The following is a 21,523-nucleotide window of genomic DNA, read 5'->3' on the forward strand; positions in this document are numbered from 1 at the left end:
CGCTTGTAATTTTTCCTCATCATTAAAATTATATTGAATATTGAAATTTTTTCCTATTCTGCAATATATTACTAATCCATAAGCATGTCTTTTATGATTTGGAGCTACATTTACACGATGTACAATTGTATAATCGTTTATTGAAATATCGTCTTTATTTTTTATCCATGCCTCTGCTGCTATAAAAATACAAGGTTTGTATAATTTTATGAAATTATTTAAGTCAAGCCAATGTGATTTTTCTTTTAAACTTTGTATATTTTGATAAACAATCGTATCTGTTTCCTTGTTATCTATAAATTGACACGATAGAGATAATTTGGAATTTCGGAGGCGTTTTATTTCAATTTGTACTTTATCATATGGATTTTGTAATAAAGGAATTTTCAGGTCACCTTTTATGAACAACCCATTTAATTTTGTACATCGACTAAAAGCTACATAGAGTTCATTTTTCTTCATTCCTTTTGCTAAATTTATAACCACATTATTATAAGTTCCACCTTGGCTTTTATAAATCGTAATTGCTTCGGCTGGTACTACAGGGAATTGCTCTCGAATCACTGTAACTACTTTTTTTGTAGGCCGAATATTTCTTATTACTTTATCTATGGCAGTCCAATTCTTATGGTCATGCTTATGAATTTCTTTTCTTCTTTTTTTACCGACTTGATCATCTGAAAAATCCATCCAAAGTCGAATAATATCTTTTTTGTTATTTAAATCATACCCTTTTAATATTCCTACTGCACCATTGACAAGACCATCTTCAACGTCTATATTTAAAGTTAACATATACTTGATACCAATGCTAATCGATAATTCAGATGGTAATCCTTGTGAATTTTTTGTTTCCAAATTCTTACATAATATAAGTAATTTCGGTTTCATTGTTTCTGAAGCTTTTCCTGATATTTTATCGTTTGCAACAATTGTTTTTTTTAATGAATCTTTATTAATTATTTTAGTGTTGTAACAATCAACTTCTAAATTTGTACGAAATAAATGGATTGCATTTTTTGGTATTTCATCTTCACTATTGACTACCCGAGATTCAAAAAGGCTTATATCGTCTTTTGATAATGTACCGTTAGCTAAATTATTAAGAGCTTCCGCAAACTTCACATCATTTTTTTGTCGCATTATCTCTGTCAATTCATAACTAGTAAATGAATTCCATAACGGATTACCGATAATATCTCCATAAAGATCCATTGCGTGAGATTGAAAAATGTACCTATCTCCTACAGGGGATAATTGATTAAAATCACCAAATACCACGACTGATATACCACCAAAAGATTTTGAAGTTTGAAAAATTTGTTTAAGTCGACTATCAACTTGTTGTATCATCCTTGAACCAACCATACTAATTTCATCAATTATAATAAGATTTAGGTCTTTCAATTTTGCGTATAAAGTATTCCGTGCACTATGACTTAAGGGAATAAGTTCGGTAGAACATTGATTTAAAGGCAATATAAAACTTGCATGTAAAGTTGTTCCTCTTATTCCAAACGCGGCTTTTCCAGTTGGAGCACATAGAAGGATTTTAGTTGATTCTAAATTGTTGGACTCAAAATTAAAAAAACGAAGAATAGTTTGATAAATTGCTTCAATTAATCGGGATTTTCCTACACCTGCTCCACCTATTACACAATGATAAAATGGTAAAGATTTAGTTTTGAAACGATGCAATAAATGTAGTAAAAATTTTCTTTGTTTTTCATTTAAGGAACAAACTACATTTATATAATTTTCTTCATCAATTAGGTGTGGAATTGGTACATAGTACATATTTTTATTTTCATTAGAATTTGCTATTTCGCTTACGTCATCGTTCATATCAATAGCTATATCTCCTTCTTTAGTAGAATCATTAAATACTTCTAAATTTTTGGGCGTGTATTCATTGATGTCATTTTCGTTATCTGATTCATTAAATTGAGTTTGTGCTTCTTTCAATAAATTTTCTATATTTTCATTGTATACATATTCTGATCTATTTTCTATAATTAAGTTTTTATTTTCTAAAAATAACTTAGCAGCTGAAATAATCATTATATGTTCATCTCGCCACGGCACAAATAACATGACATTTTCTCTAATAAAGTCTTCATTATCTATTTTTTCATTATAGTTAATGAACCTGATTATTTTAGACTTTTTCCTTTTTTGGATATAACCTGAGTTATCGTTAAGTTTTAAAGGATGACTATCTTCTACGAAATCATCATTATCACTTTCTCCATTACTATCGATTTTATTTGTTTTATTATAATTTTTAGTAGAATAATTATACCAAGCTACGAATGATGCAAGACAAATATTCTCTAATTCATATGGACGATGAATGTAATGGTCTAATATATCTTTAATGTAAATATCTTTAGAATCGGAACACAATTCTTGAAGATCTTTTTTAGATTTAACTATTTTAATTCTATTTTCTGGATGATTCGTATTAATAAATACACACTGCCTCGAACACTTTGACAAAGGTAATGCTAAAATATAGTAAACTGCTTCTTGAGAACCAAATTCACTAGCTTTTAAGAATTCATTTGCAATTAATCTTAACTGTTCTTTCATTGTATAATTTCCCATTTTGACTTCATTTACAACATTATACATTAATCTTGAAAGACCAGAAATGGATTTGTTTAAATAATTCAATACATAGCTTGCACATGAGTACATATCTAATATAAATTGTATATCCATATTTGCGGAGTGCAGCTTCAATATTTCTTGATTGTAAGAATTAATCATACATTCTTCTGGATTTCTACGCAACATAACTGTTGGGCGATTTAAACCACTCCGGATGATCTCTATATATGAATTATAAGTTAATTCAAATATCTTCAGCATTTCTTCTATTGTAACAGAAACTTCTTTCTTAAAGTTATCTTCTAAAAATTTTTGAATATCATCACGAATTTTTTTCAATTTATTTTTTTGTTCTTTTTCTATGTTAGATAACGGTTGTAAAATAGATGTTTTATACATTGGAAAAAACGGAATATCAAAACGACATTTCTTTTTTTGTTTTCCTTTTTTACAAGTAAATGTATGTCTATGAGTCTGTAACTTAATAAGTTCTTTTGGAATAACTTTACTTGAACACGTAATAAATTTATCAATAAAATTAATAACATCTGAATTATTTTCATTTTCATCATCATATTTGGGTGCATTCTCAAGCCATAATAAACAATGAACATGAGGAGAACCTCTTTGTTGGAACTCAATTCGATAGTAAAAATCAACAATATTATATTTTCTAAAAATACTATTTTTTTCTTTCATTACTTTAAATACTTCTCTTATCCTATAATCAAAATATCTTGCAACTGTTACTGGGTCACTATTAATTAACCTAGATTTTTCCTTGTACTCCAGTTGTTCTGCTTCTTCTAAAGTAATTTCTTCATTATCAACTACTTTTTTTTAAATTTTTATTAACTCAGGCCATTTTGTTTCTGCTGCTGACAATGTGAAAAAAATGGTTGGTTGACCTCTTTGTCTGAGTAATGCAAAAACATTTTTTTTTTTATCTTCCCAAAATGATGGTGATCCGCGATCATGAGACAGAAATTTGAATCCATTATCATTTAATTCCATTGATTTTATTTTATTTTCATCGAGCATGTCTTTTACTGTTAAATCAGATTTAATTTTATTTTTTCGTAAACAAAAATTTATACTTGAAGCAATTTTCGACGTTCTAAGTTTTAATGCGGAAAAAAATAATTTAGTAATAGTAGCACATCTTCTATCTGATCCCATTATTTCAGATTTAATCCAATTTTGATATGTTATTTTTTCAGGTTTCTTTATCAATTTGCCTCCATAAATTTTAATAAAACTTAACGCTTCAGCAAATTCGTCAAATAGTGAAACTGGTATTTGGCCTTCACCAGGAGCAAAGACGATAGCTTGGGTCATTAAAAGAGTTGATTCATCTTCTATATTTATAGGTTCTTCATCTTCAGAACTACTATCATCAGATAAATTATTATCATTGTCATCGATATCATTAACGAGAATGTCATTATCATTTTTGCTATGATCAATACTCCTGTAATTATTATAATTTTCATTCTCATTGAATATTGAAAAATTGTTTATATTTTTATCTCTGTCAAAATCTAATTTTATTTTACAATATTTATAAACTTCAGAGTTTTTTAATACCATCGCTGATTTGTGGATTACTTGAGGTCTAACGTTTTCAAACAAAACATTAGATTTAAAACATTTTTTTCTTCGAAAACATATAGGAATAATCATCGCTTCGGACTGCACTCTTGGAAGAATATTAACAGAGGTTTCAACGTCTGTTGGTACATTAACAGCTCGACCTTTTACTAAGTATTGGCCGTCATTAATAACGGCTCTGATCGTCATAAATGGAATTCGTGGACATATAAATCTTTCTTCAAGATCAGTTAATTTTAAAATTTCATTAGGTACTTCTGGAAATTTTAATTCGTCATGATACATGGATAAATTCGGGATTTTATTATTTTTTATTGCTCTTTCGCAATTTGCGCATAAAAATCCTATAGTGGAGTCATCTATCATTTTACAAATCAAATGTATTGATGATAAATCATAATGTTTTAAATCACTTTTTTTAAAAAATTTAACTGATGATCTAAACCACAAACGACAACACGAAGAACATTCATGTATTGGACCTTCTAACTTCAGTAAATTGAATCTATCAAATAGTGTTTGACGTCGTAAATTTTCATAATTTTCATTTTTCAAGGATTTATATTTCAAAACTCGATCTATATGTATTTTTCTTAATTGTTGGTTTTTTAATCGTTTTTCTTGATAAATCTTTAATCTATTATTATGTATTTCTCTTTTTCTTTTATCCAACAATCGTTTTGATTGACAATACTTATTGATTTGGTTATGAATTTTTCTTTTATCGCTATTACTTAATCTTTGTCTTTGTATTAATTTAGATCTTTTTTGGTGTAATTTTTTTTCATCTTCATTTTTCAATCTCTTAATTTGAGAAACTTTCAATCTTTCACGATGTAATCTTAATTTTTCTTTATCTTGCAACCGTTTATTTTGAGAAATTTTCAATCTTTCGCGATGTAATTTTAATTTTTCTTTATCTTGTAATCGTTTATTTTGATATATTTTTAACTTATTATTATGAATTGTCCTTAAATTCTGATCCTGTAATCTTTTTTGTTGATTTATTCTTAATCTTTCTAGATGATTTACATAATAATTATCATCTGCGAGATTAATTTTTTGATAATTTTTATTTTTTCGTTTGAATTCTAATGAATTGTGATAATTTTTCATTCTTTCTTTATGCATTGTTAAGTTTTTTTTATCTAAAAGATATAGCCTCTGTCTAGATCGTGCTGATAATACGACATTATTTTCTTCTGTTTGACAATTTCCAATAATATCTATATTATTACATTCACTTCTTTTCTTCAATTCATATTCCTTTTTTTTTTTTTCTTGTAAGTTGATCATTACTTGTGCGTTTCAATCTGGGCATTTCGAACTTATTTTTTAACCGGAAATAATTTAACCGTGATATTGACTTTAATTTAAGATATGAACAGCAGATATGAACAGTTGAGATCTGGTCTTAATATGATGATAGGTTGACAGCATCAGATTAAAGACCAAAATCTCGACTGATCACGTTAAAGAAAATGACAGATAAATAACTTAAAACATCTTTTTTTTTAAATTTGAAACACGATCGCTTTCAGAGTATTTAAAAAATGTTAAAATAGATAAAAATAATAGTTATTATTAAAAAAAAAAATACGTTTTACCTCTATTTCTGAATCCTCACAACATTTGAAATAATGGATCACTTACTTCCAATATAAATCGATAAAATATAAAGTAAAAGGATATTATTTCTAACCTGTTATTAACTCAATTTTACCTCACATATAATGCTTATATAACATAATATTAATAAATTTTATTAATAATAATTTTAAGGAGTTTTCAAATTCTTCTGAAAAAAAAAAATAATAATAAATAAATGATAAAAAGTCGTTCTAAAAACGTTTTTAACATAAAAGATATGTTTAACCAAAATAATAGGAATATTTATTTAATAATGAAGTCTGAGTTTTGTGTATTAATTTCAATAAAAAAATTTTATTCTCATAATTCGTTTAATATTTTCACGCGTGATTAAAAATTAGATAATATTTTACGATTGGTAACAGTATTCATGATGATTTTAAACTTTTATTAATACTAAAAAATTGTTTTTAATCGTAAAATAATATTTACTCATTTTTGAGTATTAAATTAAATGGTAAAAATCTTATGTATAACAAGAATTAAAGAACATTAATGAGTATTAAGAATTAAATCGTTTATAATGCTCATTGATCGTATCTTCTAATCAGGTTATACAAATATAAAAAAATTTATTACCGGATAACGTGACTTCTTATATGATCAGTTATAATATTTAATTATTATGAAAGAAGTAAATAATAATAAAGAATTGATAAGTCAATTAATTTAATGATAAATTCATTAAATTTCAATGATAAGATTAAAAAATCTCGAAGATATATCTGTGTCATTATTCATTTCTATAGATTAAAATTATGACGAAATTTGAAAAGCTGATAATTGTAGAAAAATAAACACTGCACGAAAAAATATTTCTAGAATTTTACCGTCAAATTCAAACTTTTGTCGGAATTAATTTTCAGATTTTAATTTTTTATTTTTTAGAAAACTCAAATAAATAAGGTAAATAATTTAAAAAATAATATTTATAAAAAAGCACTATTAATTTCAAAATTTTTTGAATGCGCATTTTTTAAAATTTTATTTATTAATTATTATTAATAATTAATTTAACTTCATCGCATACGAGTTAAAATATAATATAATGATTATCAAATCGTTCCGGTATTGGGTCTGGTTCTGGTATTGGGACATTTACCTTATTCAAATTGTAAAAAATATACACAAAAAATAAAAAAACATTACATTCTTACCGTAATCAATTTTTCAAAATTTATTATCAGTATATTTTTTTTTATTAGAGTTTTACTTTTTGTCAAGTTATTCAAGTTCTTATAACAGTTTAATCGCTTAGTGTATTAATTTCTTCTTTAAGTTATATGAAAAGTATTTTTCGTCAAAATGTTATAAAGAAATATTTATAAATTTGTGACATTCAATATTACAATATTTTTTTTTTTTTGTTTATATCGTGAAGTTAGTCTAAACCTATAATTATTATTTCTACATTCCGCGACAATAGTATAACCCACCCCCCTAATTTTGTGATATCTGATAAAGAATTATAGTTATATTAATATATTACTAATACACAAAATTAGCGTGTTAGTAAGATTATTATATTATACATACAATATTTCTTAAATAAAAAATTAACAAAATACAGACAATATTGAGTTTTGCGGTGCGACAAAAGTATAACCCAGGCAATTAAACGTAAACAAAAATTTAAGAGAATTATATCAAGAACGATTATTTATTTTAATTAATATTTAGTAGATCCACCATTTTTACTTATCACTTCAATCATTCGATTTGGTAAACTGTCATATAGTTTTTTAATTGTGTCTTGATTTATATTCTGCCACTCGTTAATGATCACCTTCTTCAATTCTTCAACTGTACTAAATTGTCTTGAGCCACGATAGACAGCTCGTGATAAATCTCCCCAACAATTTTCAATGATGTTCAAGTCAGGAGAATAAGCTGGCCATTCAAGAACTTGAATATTTTTTTCAACAAAATAGTCTTTAACTACCTGTGCTCGGTGAACACTGGCATTATCTTGTTGAAAAATAAAATTATTGCCAGCAATCCGTGTTGCATAGGAAGTAATCTGTTCATTTATTATTTCTATATATCGTTTACTATTTATTTTTCCAGTACAGAACTTGATATCCATTTTCCCCGAGTATCCAATGCCAGACCATATTATTACACTGCCACCTCCAGCTTGTCGACGACTCAGCATTGAATTGTCTTTTCTTAAATCATGAAAATAGTAATTAAAACCATCGGGTCCATCTAAATTAAATTTTTTTTCGTCAGTAAAAATAACTTTTCTCCACTTTTTTTTCCATTGAACATGATCTTTGGCAAATTGTAATCTAACTAATTTATGTTTATCCGACAACGGTGGTTTTCTTTGTAATTTCTTACGTTTTAGATATTCACAATCATGTATAATACGTTGAACATTTCTTAAATTAGTATTAACACCGGCCTCTGCTGCGATTTGTCTTGCTGTAAGCGCTGAATTGGATGCAACTCGTAGAATTGACCTTCTTTCTCGTGGTGTAGTTGCTGTTGGTCGACCAGCCCTCTTTTTTTTTCCATAGTTTTCAGGATCTTTTAAAAAATTTCGCACAACACGATGACTTCTATTGATGATTTTCGCGATTTTTAACTTAGAATAATTTTCAGAATGCAATTTTTTTATTATATTAATTTCAGTTTCGTTTAAGTGTTTTCCTCGTGGCATTATATTTAAAAAATAGACAAAAATAAACCAAAACAATTAATTGATGCGTAGTAACTTACGAGATACACAAGACAAGTATAATCACGAACTGACACGTCCAGTGCACCGAGCCGCTTGAGCCAATGTGACCAATGGGTTATACTTCTGTCGCGCTATCAAACTAACGATCTCGCTCTCTTATAACAAAGCAGCGTCGGTACGTAGCTATGTATATACCATAATATTAGAATCAAGTTAACAATGCTGGCGCATTAGTAATATGTTTACTTATATTTAGTTTTATAGTAGATATGAAAAAATTAGGGGGGTGGGTTAAACTATTGTCGCGGAGTGTATGTTGAATGTTAGAGATACATAATATGATTATAACATATATATATTTATATATATATATATATATATATATATATATATATATATATATATATATATATATATATATATATATTAGGGTGGTCCGTTTGGAACGAGTATTTTTTTTTTTTCGCTCCCACTGAAAAATATTGTTGTAGACATTGAAAAAAGATTCTCTGAAAGTTTTAGCTCTTAATTTTAATTCTAAGTACTTTACATTTGATTTTGAAATTTTCCCATTTAAAATACATGGGAAAGTTGGGATTTTTTTTTTAATTCTCTATAACTCAGCCGCATTTTAAGTTATCGGGTCGCCGTTTGCGGCATTTTTTAGGTAATTTGATACTCTTCAAAAGTCTCCTTAATAGTTTTACTCGGACTCTAATTGTTTTTTCTGTATTGGTTCTGAAAATAATTTTTTTAATAATAATTTGGGTTTTTAGTTGATATTAACTAAATAACGAAATTTACAGAAAAAGTGCAGATAACGATTTTTTAGGAAATTTTATTCGCTACAAAAAAGGTCCTCTTAGTTAAGTAGCTTAAGTTCTCCGTTCACGTGATATAGGGATTTTAGTAATTTTGTAAATAAAATATTTGTCAAAAAATTCCACCAAATGCTATTTCATTTCAATTTTAAATCAGTAAATAATTTTTCTGCCCTCCGGCCGGAAAGTGGCAACTTTCGGGCCGCTGCCCTAAACGAAGTTGCAACTTTCCGGCTTCGTCGAGCAGAAAAATAGTATACGCACCTTGGCCAGTAAAAAAGAAAGCCTCAGACCACATGTTTGTCAGCCTCGGCTTCGCCTCGGCCAACAATTACATGTGCTCTGAGACTTTTCTTATTTTACTGGCCTAGGTATGTAATATACTATTCCTTTTATTAATTTAATCATAAATTTTTAGGAATAAATATTTATCTATTGATAAACTTTCGGCAGCCGAAATGGAAGTAGAATTCTCACTTCAAGTTTTAATTTAATCCAAAAAGATGTTGAAAATATGGTTTTTATTTAACATTACTTATGCGTTTCCTATTATAATCTAATTTCGTCGGTTGTATATTATTGTATCCAAAATAACCTGTTAATTTTGTAGTTATTTCATATTCTATTTTAAAAGTATGTATTTTATAACTTTTTATGTTTTAAACATATCTATACGCCTCATAAGTATAACTGGTCTTGTCTTTACGACAGCACTCACCGTTCTTATGGAATCTTCATGAAATTTTTCACACTAATTCTATGGACGATTATCGCGGTTAAGTTCGAAGATGGGTTAAATCGATTGATGAGTTTAGAAGTTATAGCTGTTTTTTTTTATACACTTTCAAGTTCATATAATTTTAAAACTAATACTCATAGATAATTTCTGTAAAAATTATCTGAAAGCTTGTCTAATAAGCTTTAATTTGTGACCTTAAACTTTATGTTTCGATCATTTCTTCTAATATTTTGATAGCCTTGAAAATTTTAATGGATCAAAAAATGATGAAAATATGGTAAATATATAAATAAAAAAATATAAAAAAATCATTATATAATTGAAAAAATGAAAATATATTAAAATTTATTTATCAATAAATTATATATTTATAAATAAATAAATATATGATTAAAATAATGAAAATATATTAAAATTTATTTTATGTTTACTTGCCAGACCTGGCCTATGCATCGACAAAACAAATAAATTTAATTAAAACAAAATTTTATAATTATTAACCTAGTAGAGTTTGTGATCATTATCGTTTAAGCTATTTAAGTGAGTCAAATGACGTGAAAAAAACTCGGTGAAAATTCTGCTGGCCTCTGGGCGCGAACTGCCGTCCTCGAAAAAATCGAATGATTAGAAAATGACTTACTGAGTATAAAATTGAAAATTAACTTTTTAGTTGTTTCTGTTGTTGAAAATATATTTATTGAAACTGTGATAACAAAAACAATAATAATAATAATAATGATTAAAATATTTCCCATCTAGAACATTAAATTTTTCATCATTCTTCACGAATTCATTACATATATTCATTGCATTCACATTTTGAAATGTTTTTATTTATTATCATTTTCTACAATAGATTAATCATGTCATTCCTAGACTATTATTTCCTAGATATAAAAATAAATAAAAAACGAAATTCTTATATTAATAATAAATTATAAATATTACGTAAATATTTTTTTTTTTACTTTCATTGAATTCATTTTTTTTTCAATTCATTCATCTGCTGATTATTTGTTTTCTTTCTTATTATTTCACAAACTTTTCTCTTTCATTATTCTTTCTTTTCATAATTTATAATGAAATTATTGATAACGAAATAACAGGTTATTGAATGCATACCTTAAGCAGTTATTCTTCATCTTCAGACTCTATCTCGATTTTAATGTTTGGTAATAAAGTGAAATCATTGATCCCTAAGGTAATTGGAATTAATTTTACATATGACTCTTCATTAATTTCAAAACGAAAATCGTTAATAAGAGGGTCATTTGTAAATTGATCTAAAACTCCAAATCGTGCTATTGATCTTTCTATTATAATTAGTTTATGCAAATTTATTTGACTAATGACATTTTTAAAGACAGTTTTCATACAAATAACGTATCTCACAATTTGTCCTTCAGATACTAACAAAACAAATCTTTCTTCATAGTATTCCCAGTATTCTAACAACGAAACCAATGAAACTATAAAATATAATGATTAAATATTATTTCATTATTAGCTATTGAAAAAAATATTACAAAAGTACAAAAACAGGATTAAAATGAAATTTCTTATTGAAAATTAAAAATTTATTTCGGCTTACTTTGATTTAACACCATTTGAAAACATTCTAAACTCTCTATTTTCATTGAAATTTATTTTCACCATTTTTGTTGATTCTCCTGTATAGATATATTCAAAAAATATTGTTAAATTTTTATGAAGCGAAAATAAATTTTTGTTAAATGCTTAAGTTTATTTTTTCAATAATCAACTGTTTTTTTTTTTTTATAAAAACAAAAAAGAAAAGTATATAAATGAATATCACAATAACTACTTTTTTAAATTTATCAATTTAAATATTTTGACTATTTTTTTCCAACAATTTGAAAGCCTTGAAAGTTTGGACATTATTAAGGAATTTAGAAAATACGAGTTTTATAGTTTTCATCACTGATGTAAACTCATGTATTCTTCATTATATTTCAATTCTGCAGTTATATTTTATTATAATTAAAATAATCTATAAATTTAACATCAACTTTACATCTCAAGAGTATTTCTTTCATTATTATTTATGATGTTTCGAATCAAATGCAAATTTTTATTTTCAACTTTTGCTGTCAAATTGTCGGTAAATTGGAGCAGTGAATTTCAACCATTTCAGATGATTTCAACATCAAATGTACGTCAACTTCAGACTTTTTCGTTTTTGACGATAATTTGTGTACAACTTGCTATACAATTTGAAGTAAATTTACTGCCCGAATTAGAATGCTAATTCCATTCAAAAGTTATGAGCTGTTGACTACAAGTTGTCGCTGCAGTAGGTTCTCGCTACCCTAATTTGACAATTGAAATTACTGAAATTCGCTGCTAGAATTCGCCGATAATTTCACAGCAAAAGTTTGGAAGAAAAATTTGCGGTTCATTTTTCCTCAATTTAGAGGTAACATTTTACCATAAAAAAAAAGTCGGTAATGTTATAACATTATAATTATAATTCTTATCATTACAGAAATTAATAAAATTGATGCATAAAATTGTCTACAATTTGACGGTAAAAAAATACTTTGCAATTTTCTAAGTCCAATTAAATGCAAATTAATTTGAATTTTCCCTGAAAATTGAAGACAAATTTTTTCTAGTCAACTTTTGAAGTGAATTTACATTTTAATTCGGGTAGTAAATTTACGTCTAATTGTAAACAAATTATCGTCAAAAATGGAAAAGTCCGAAGTTGACGTACATTTGACAAGAAATTCAAGGAAACTTTTGCTAAGTGAACTTTTGCTATAGCAAACTGTGATATTACCCTAATATCCACTTTAGCTTGAAATTGATTATAATTTGACACTGAAATAAAACATGAAATAAATTTATTTATAAATCTGATAACCCAAGAAACCCCAATTATCATTGCTGGTATATCTATATATTAATAATATATAGATATACTAACAATATTAATTAAAACCCAGATAAAAATAAACTCAGTTTGAAAAACTGGCCCTTAGAATTACGGCAGTAGCTTGTAGTTAACTTACGGTTAGGGTGGCTATCAGGGTAAATTTTTACTACAAAAATAAAGTCGATAATGTTTGTTCTTATCATTGCAGAAGGTAAGTAAATTTGAACACACCCTGATAGCCACAGATTACTCGGTAAGGTCTGCAGTGAAACATTTTCGGCTAACTTAACGGGATAGTTTTTGGCAAGCTTGGCTATAGATAATACTTTCCTTTCATAGCAAACTGTGCTATTAGGGTAGGTTCATGGAGGTCGCAATTTACTGTCGCCACCTGTTGCTAACTGGTATACTAAAATATACCAAGTCGTATACCTTGCATCAATAACCACATTCGTCCTTTTATTCTCCTCCATGCAGTATAAACACGTGCGATAAGGATTTATAAGTTAGGTTATCTACGTGATAATTTATTTGATTGACAAATTGCAATTTTTTGTTATCAAATAAAAGTAATTTCAAATAATTCAATATATATATATATATATATATATATATATAGGCCGAGTTTATTTTTAAATCTGGATCTTATTATCATATCTGGTATCTCTACATACTGTTAATATTAATTTTAAAGCCTGATAAAAATAAACCCGGTTTGAAAAACACCCTGAATATAAAAGAAAAATTACTATAATAGTTAGCATTTTTCTAAAATTATGAATCAGTTTTTCAATCCGGGTTCAAATTATTATTGCTGTATATATTGTGAATATGTATATATATACAATTACTAATAATTTGAACCCGGATTGAAAAACTGACTCATAATTTCTGAAAATGTTAAAAACCATAACAATTCGTCTAGTATATATATATATATATATATTAAAACAACTTATTTTAAATTACTTTTATTTAATAACAAAAAAAATTCTAACTTTTTAATCAAATAAATTCTTACTAAAATAACTGAATTTATAATTATTTATCGGTTGCTAGGTAACGGACTTAATCACCAAGCTACTTCTATTCTTCTTCAATTTTATTCATTTCCATTTATTTAATTAATAAAAATTTTAAATATTATTTAAATTAAAACTATGGAAGGTGAAGATGAAATTGAGTTTACTTCCACGGAAGAGATTGAAAAGATTCAACCTGAAATGAGTGTGTAAGTAATTTACACTATTTTTGAATTTAAAGTAAAATATTTATAGTTATTTTTGTAAATTTATATTTTTTGTATTTTTTTTTAATCTAGTTTAAATTAAACTAATTTATCTATTAAAATTCCTATAATCAATTTTAAAAAAATTAATAACTAAAATCAATTATAGGGAATTGATTGGATATGTTGATGGGATCGAGGCAGCGAAATCTGTGGGTCAAAATAGTGAAATTTTCAAATTCACTCTCAATAATGGAGATGGCATGCGTATGCAAATTGTTGCTTGGAATGATGAGATTTCACGAGTGGCGAAAGAAGTCGTCTTAGATAATGTAAATATAAAAATAAAAAAATAATAATGATAAATGGTGGCCACATTTCTGGAAAACCTGGAAAATTTCCGGGAATTATACTCACAGAAAAAGTCAGGGACTTTCGTCATGAAGTTGGAAAAGTTTTTACTTTTTTTTTTGTCTAAAAAAATCTGATAATTTCCTTTTTCTGTAAAAACTGTTCATAAAGTGGCGCGGCGTGAATACGATTTTAATGCCATTTAAATCTATGGTCACCATGTAACAAAAAAAAAAAAATTATCTATATTATTAAGAGAGTAAGGAGCATTGTGTTCCCGCCATATCTATTAGGGTGGGTCAAAAAAATCGAATAATTTTTTTTTTACTTTATACTCTGAAAAATAGGTTCGTAGACACCTAAAAAGAATTCTCTCCAAGTATGAGCTCTTAATTATAACGGGAAGGTCCTCCGCTTTGCGGGTTTCTATTTTTTTCGAATAATCAAATAAAAAAATTTATATCTCGCTTCCAACTGCTTGGAAAAATATTCCGTGGCATAGACTTTGTAAGAAATTGAACGCTCTACAAAAAAGGTCTCTTATGATTTTTTCAAAAACCTAACCGATTAAAAGATATTTCTAGTTGAAGTTTGGCTATTTTAAGGAAAATATTCGTTTTTATTATGAATTTTATAAGTCGATGAAAAAAAATTATTTCGGATTGCGGAACTCATGATTTTGTAGGAAATTTACTGCTCTACAAAAATGGTCTCTTATGATTTTTTGATTAAGTGAAGCCGTTACGAGATATTCATCGTCAAACATTAACGAATATCAATATTTCCAGTTTTTGATCAATAATTCGATAAATTTTAATTTAAACTATGAGTTTCAGGAAAATTTACATAAATTTGAGTTTCGATCGATAAAGAAATGTTATAAACAATTTTTTAACTTCCCGCTAAGAAAATTGTAAATTTTCAAAAATTCGGGAAGTTATTGGTTTCGGTCCGATTTACGAAAATCGAATTTCCATCAGATGTCGACGTTTCGAGGTCCTAGGAAGCTATCCTGACTAATTTCACGATGATGTCCGAGTGTATGTATGTGTGTACGTACCTACGTACGTACGTATGTATGTATGTAAATATTCATAACTCTTGAACGGATGAACCGATTTTGATCGTTGAGGTGTCATTCGACGCGACTTGTTAATGTCTTGAGGCCGTAGAAATTTGAACTTAATCGGTAGGGTGCGTTCAGAGATATTTCAAAAATAAAATTTTTTCAAAAATGTTTTATTTGGATAACTTCCAATTTGCTCGATGGATTGATTCCAAAATCTAATCAGCTCTAAAACTCTATAAGCCGCATCGAATGCCACCTCAACCATCAAAATCGGTTTATTTGTTCAAGAGAAACCGTTGACGAAAGAATTCAAAAAAAATTTTTTCCTTGGTTTTTTTGAAATTTCTCAAAAACGGCTGAATAAATCAATTTCAAAATTCGACCAGCTTTAGAACTTGATAAAACGCGTCGATTGCCACCTCAAACATCAAAATCGGTTAATTCGTTCGCGAGATATCGTGGAAGAAAGAAATGCTAAAAAATGGTTTTTTACAAAACAATGGCATACAAAAGTATTTGCGAGCTCGAAGAGCTCGAAAATATATTCACAATAATGTTTTCGAGCTCAGCGGGAAGTTTTGGGGCTGGCCCGCAGGGTCAACTGACAGACCGATTTTTTAATATTGTTTTCAGTCTTGAGCTTGTTTGATTGCATTAAAACAAGAAATTAGAGCATTTTTTTCGACATATAGCCGATGATTAGTTTAATTTGAAGTAAATGACATATTTTTTTGTCAAATTTAATATGAAAAGTATTGAATCAAGTGAGAAACAACCAGTATTTAACTTTTTTATAGATAAATTTTTTATTGAATTATCAATTTGGAGCACTGAAAATGTACTGATAAAAAAGTAGACAACGAAGATAGTTAAGAAAAACAACATAGGTGGCGCTAGCGTTAGAGTACCAACAGAAGAAGTAATGTAATTCAGAACAAAAAGCCTCTCTCACAAAAAAATTTATGTATAATTGGTAGAATAAAATTTGAAAATACATACTAAACAACCGTAATAATATGAAATCCCAATGCAATTGACATTTTAAATTATTACAAATAAAGCTTACAAAAAATATCATTAGAACAAAAACTTCTTAGTGAATTTTTGAACAAATAACTCCTGTAGGAGTGACTTTTATGATAGAAACTCAAATTTATGTAAATTTTCCTGAAACTCATAGTTTAAATTAAAATTTCTCGAATTATTGATCAAAAACTGGAAATATTGATATTCGTTAATGTTTGACGATGAATATCTCGTAACGGCTCCACTTAATCAAAAAATCATAAGAGACCATTTTTGTAGAGCAGTAAATTTCCTACAAAATCATGAGTTCCGCAATCCGAAATAATTTTTTTTCATCGACTTATAAAATTCATAATAAAAACGAATATTTTCCTTAAAATAGCCAAACTTTAACTAGAAATATCTTTTAATCGGTTAGGTTTTTGAAAAAATCATAAGAGACCTTTTTTGTAGAGCGTTCAATTTCTTACAAAGTCTTTGCCACGGAATATTTTTCCAAGCAGTTGGAAGCGAGATATAAATTTTTTTATCTGATTATTCGAAAAAAATAGAAACCCGCAAAGCGGAGGACCTTCCCGTTATAATTAAGAGTTCATACTTGGAGAGAATTCTTTTTAGGTGTCTACGAACCTATTTTTCAGAGTATAAAGTCAAAAAAAAATTATTCGATTTTTTTGACCCACCCTAATATCTATATGATAGAATCAGTTAATATTATTAAAATTGGTATCATTAGATGGGTCTTAACTTGAATTTGTGCCTTTTCATAGTTTAAACTCTTTTTAATTGCCATAGATAACTATGATAGATTTACTTATATCATTCGAATTACATTTAAATTACGCGGGAAAAAAGACGTCGTATTTACTTTTTTGAATTAAATTAACATTTCAATTATTCTGTTACTTAATATGACTGAATGTCACTGAATATATAGCTATATTATTTATATCGCGTTACTTATTTTAAAATGACAGATTTTTATACTCCCTTTTGGTTTTAGGAAGCTTCTCAAAGCCAAAAAGTGTGCATAGCAAAAAAAGGATTCATTGACATAAAAAATCTTTACTCGCCTAAAGAAAATTTTTACTTACCCCAATAAATTTTTTTGTATTATGAATTAAAAACAACAATTTATTTAGAACTAGAAATAATTACTTGGTGCAAGGAATTATTTCTTGACCAAAAAAATCTTTTCTCGCTCCAAAACAATTTTTGTATTTAATTGATAATGCTTAAAATTTTTTGCGACAAGAAATACTTTTTTTATGTGTATTTTAAAAATTTAGTCGTGATATTTGGGCAGTCACGTAGTGACTGCAGGTTGCTTGTAATAATAATAATAATAATAATAATAATAATAATATAATAATAATAATAATAATAATAATAATAATAAAATACTCATCATTATAATATTTGTAGATTATTCATTTAGAAAATGCGAAATCTAAAAAAACTACGCCTTACAATCACGGTAACTTTACTAATGCAGAAATAGTAATTCAGAAGTACACAATTGTTGAAAACCTTGGCAAAATTGATAAATCTAAACTTAAACTTGGCTCCGTTAATCCGAATAATGATAAATTGATGATGATACCACTTAACAAATTCACTGACAGTCTTCTACCAAAGAGATTTCGTAAGTAATATAGATTTCTAATTATATATAGTAGTAGCTTGGTTTCATACAAAGTGGTGAAAATTGAAACAATAATTTATAAATTATTAACTTCACGCTCTGAAAATTGAAACTGTTTAAAAAAAGGGAAGTTATTGTTTTCATTCTGATTTTTGAAAATTGAGTTTTCATCGGATATCAGCGTTTAGAGCTCCTAGGAAGCTTTTCTGACTATTTCCAGATGGACTTCCGTGTAGGTGTACGTGTGTTTGTGTGTAAGCTAATTTTTGTTGTACGATATCTTTAAAACGAATCAACCAATTCATACGTGCTTGACAGCAATTAAAAGAGCATATCAAGACTTCGATCTGATTGGATTTTGACGTCGATCGGTCGAGTAGTTTACGAGTAATAAATCGATTGAGTCGGTCTAAAGATATCATATGACAAAAATTAATTTTTTTTAGCTCATTTTTTTTTTAGTTGAACAAAAAAATAAAAATTCTTCGATTTCGAGGAACAAATATTCGAAAATAATTACATTTTTTAAGTTTTTTTTTAACTTGAAAACGGTGTGGTTTTGAGGTTGGTCCATACGGTCAACCGTTTTTCTGATTTTTGTTCTGTATTTGTTATATAAATCTTGAAGATTTATCGTTAAATAGTTCTTTATATTTTCTAAAACAACTGATTTATATTTATTCAGGAACTACTGGTTACTTGAAAAATAACTTTTCACTGCTGAATTCAGAGAATTCAATACCGCAGAAAGCATGTTGTTCCATTACGGACGGCCTATATAAATTAGATATTTCTATTAATTTTTACAAACCCAGTAATATCGAAAGAGGGGATAAAGTTGTTATTGCAGGCAGTGCAACCTTTTTGAGTAAGTTTTTTCTTATCAGTTTTTGTACTGACCTTTTGTATTTTTTACTCAAAACATTGAATTATTATAGATGACACAGTGAATTTTTTGGTTGAATCCATGGTTGACATCGTAAAATTACAAGAAGAAAAAAAATCTTTGAGCTGGCTTTTGAAAGGCAAAAAATTAATAAATTCCGGAGCTCATGCGAATAAAAAACAAAAAATCTAAGTTAAAAGTTAAAATTTGAAAGTTTTTTTGTAAAAAAATTTTATTTATTTACAAAAAAATAAGTTACTGTAGTAAAAAGAAAATAATTGGTAAAAAAATTAGATTATTCATAATAAAAAGTTATTTTATCGAAAAAAAAAAAATTATCAATGAAAAAAAAAGTTTATTTACAAAAAAAAATATAAATTTGCAAAAAATTAAGTTACTTAACCAAAAAGTAAAATAATTGATAAAAAAAAAGTTGATTTATAAAAAAAATAAATAAATAGATTTATTCAAAAAAAATTTATCGAATAAAAAAATAAGTTCACTTATAAAATAAGTTGATTCATAAAAGAAAAAAAAATAATAAACAATGAAATTAAATAGATTTACAAAAAAAAAAATTAATCGATAAAAAAAAATAAGTTTTTTTAAAGTAAAAATAAGTTTATTTACAAAAATTTGAGTTAATTTATTTAAAAGTATAATGATTGATAAAAAAATTAGTTTATTTATAAAAAAAGTTGATTTATAAAATAAAATCAAAAAAAAAAAAATAATTAACAAAAAAATAGATTTATTAAAAAAATAATTTATCGATAAAAAAATAAGTTTATTTATAATAAAAATAAATTTATTTACAAAAATTTGAATTAATTTAATCAAAAGTAAAATAATTGATAAAAGAAATTAGTTCATTTACAAAAAAAGTTGATTTATAAAAAAAAAAATAATGAACAAAAAAAATAAATACATTTATTAAAAAAAATTTATCGATAAATAAAAAAAAGTCTATTTACAATAAAAATAAGTTTATTTTTAAAAATTTGAGTTAATTTATATAAAAGAACAATGATTGATGAAAGAATTAGTTCATTTATAAAAAAAAAGTTGATTTATGAAAAAAAATCAAAAATAAATAATTAACAAAAAAAATAGATTTATTAAAAAAATAATTTATCGATAAAAAAATAAGTTTATTTATAATAAAAATAAATTTATTTACAAAAATTTGAATTAATTTAATCAAAAGTAAAATAATTGATAAAAGAAATTAGTTCATTTATAAATAAAGTTGATTTATACAAAAAAAAAAAAATAATGAACAAAAAAATTAAATGCATTTATTAAAAAAAATTTATCGATAAATAAAAAAAAATCTATTTACAATAAAAATAAGTTTATTTTTAAAAAATTGAGTTAATTTATATAAAAGAACAATGATTGATGAAAAAATTAGTTCATTTATAATAAAAAGTTGATTTATAAAAAAAAAAAATAATTAACAAAAAAAAAAAAATAATAAATAGATTTATTCAAAAAAAATTTATCAAAAAAAAGTAACTTCATTTATAAAATTAGTTGATTCATAAAAGAACAAAAAATAATAGACAATGAAATTAAATAGATTTACAAAAAAAAAAATTAATCGATAAAAAAAAATAAGTTTTTTTAAAGTAAAAATAAGTTTATTTACAAAAATTTGAGTTAACTTATTTAAAAGTATAATGATTGATAAACAAATTAGTTCATTTATAAAAAAAAAGTTAATTTATAAAATAAAATAAAAAAAAAAATAATTAACAAAAAAAATAGATTTATTAAAAAAATAATTTATAGATAAAAAAATAAGTTTATTTATATTAAAAATAAATTTATTTACAAAAATTTGAATAAATTTAAACAAAAGTAAAATAATTGATAAAAGCAATTAGTTCATTTACAAAAAAAGTTGATTTATAAAAAAAAAAATAATGAACAAAAAAAATAAATACATTTATTAAAAAAAATTTATCGATAAAAAAAAAAAAGTCTATTTACAGTAAAAATAAGTTTATTTTTAAAAATTTGAGTTAATTTATATAAATTAATAATGATTGATGAAAAAATTAGTTCATTTATACTATCTCCCTTATTCATAAAAAAGGTAATGATCAAGATCCACTTAATTACCGCCCAATCGCTTTAATCAATCATATAGCGAAACTCTTTACTGGCTTGCTCAATTATCGGTTAGAAAAGTGGGCAGAAAAAGCCAAAATCTTTCCTGAATGTCAAGCCGGATTCAGATCTGGAAGAGGCTGCCTGGACAACCTCTACGTACTGCACTCCGTCATCCAATTTC

At 25.9% G+C, this 21,523-nt stretch overlaps 2 protein-coding genes across 2 annotated transcripts; one reads left to right on the forward strand and one right to left on the reverse strand.

Annotated features, from left to right (window-relative positions):
* Positions 1-6,728: 6,728 nt before the first annotated feature.
* Positions 6,729-8,619, reverse strand: LOC130677458 (transposable element Tc3 transposase). The gene has a single exon (XM_057484227.1). It carries the CDS (start codon positions 8,537-8,539, stop codon positions 7,544-7,546), a length of 996 nt encoding a protein of 331 aa, XP_057340210.1. The 5' UTR covers positions 8,540-8,619; the 3' UTR covers positions 6,729-7,543.
* Positions 8,620-14,100: 5,481 nt separating this feature from the next.
* Positions 14,101-19,416, forward strand: LOC130676966 (uncharacterized). Its single transcript, XM_057483478.1, has 5 exons — positions 14,101-14,250; positions 14,417-14,579; positions 18,119-18,338; positions 19,024-19,206; positions 19,277-19,416. Exons 1-5 carry the CDS (start codon positions 14,180-14,182, stop codon positions 19,414-19,416), a joined length of 777 nt encoding a protein of 258 aa, XP_057339461.1. The 5' UTR covers positions 14,101-14,179.
* Positions 19,417-21,523: the final 2,107 nt, after the last annotated feature.

This window comes from Microplitis mediator, chromosome 11, assembly GCF_029852145.1.
Source record: "Microplitis mediator isolate UGA2020A chromosome 11, iyMicMedi2.1, whole genome shotgun sequence".
NCBI classification, from domain to species: domain Eukaryota; kingdom Metazoa; phylum Arthropoda; class Insecta; order Hymenoptera; family Braconidae; genus Microplitis; species Microplitis mediator.

What these genes read in the sequence shown, in the direction of transcription:
- LOC130677458 (XM_057484227.1), bottom strand. Translation starts at nt 8,539, where the DNA reads ATGCCACGAGGAAAACACTTAAACGAAACTGAAATTAATATAATAAAA.
- LOC130676966 (XM_057483478.1), top strand. Translation starts at nt 14,180, where the DNA reads ATGGAAGGTGAAGATGAAATTGAGTTTACTTCCACGGAAGAGATTGAA. An exon ending in ATTCAACCTGAAATGAGTGT is followed by an intron (nt 14,251 to 14,416) that starts GTAAGTAATTTA and finishes AATCAATTATAG; the next exon opens with GGAATTGATTGGATATGTTG. An exon ending in TCTTCTACCAAAGAGATTTC is followed by an intron (nt 18,339 to 19,023) that starts GTAAGTAATATA and finishes ATATTTATTCAG; the next exon opens with GAACTACTGGTTACTTGAAA.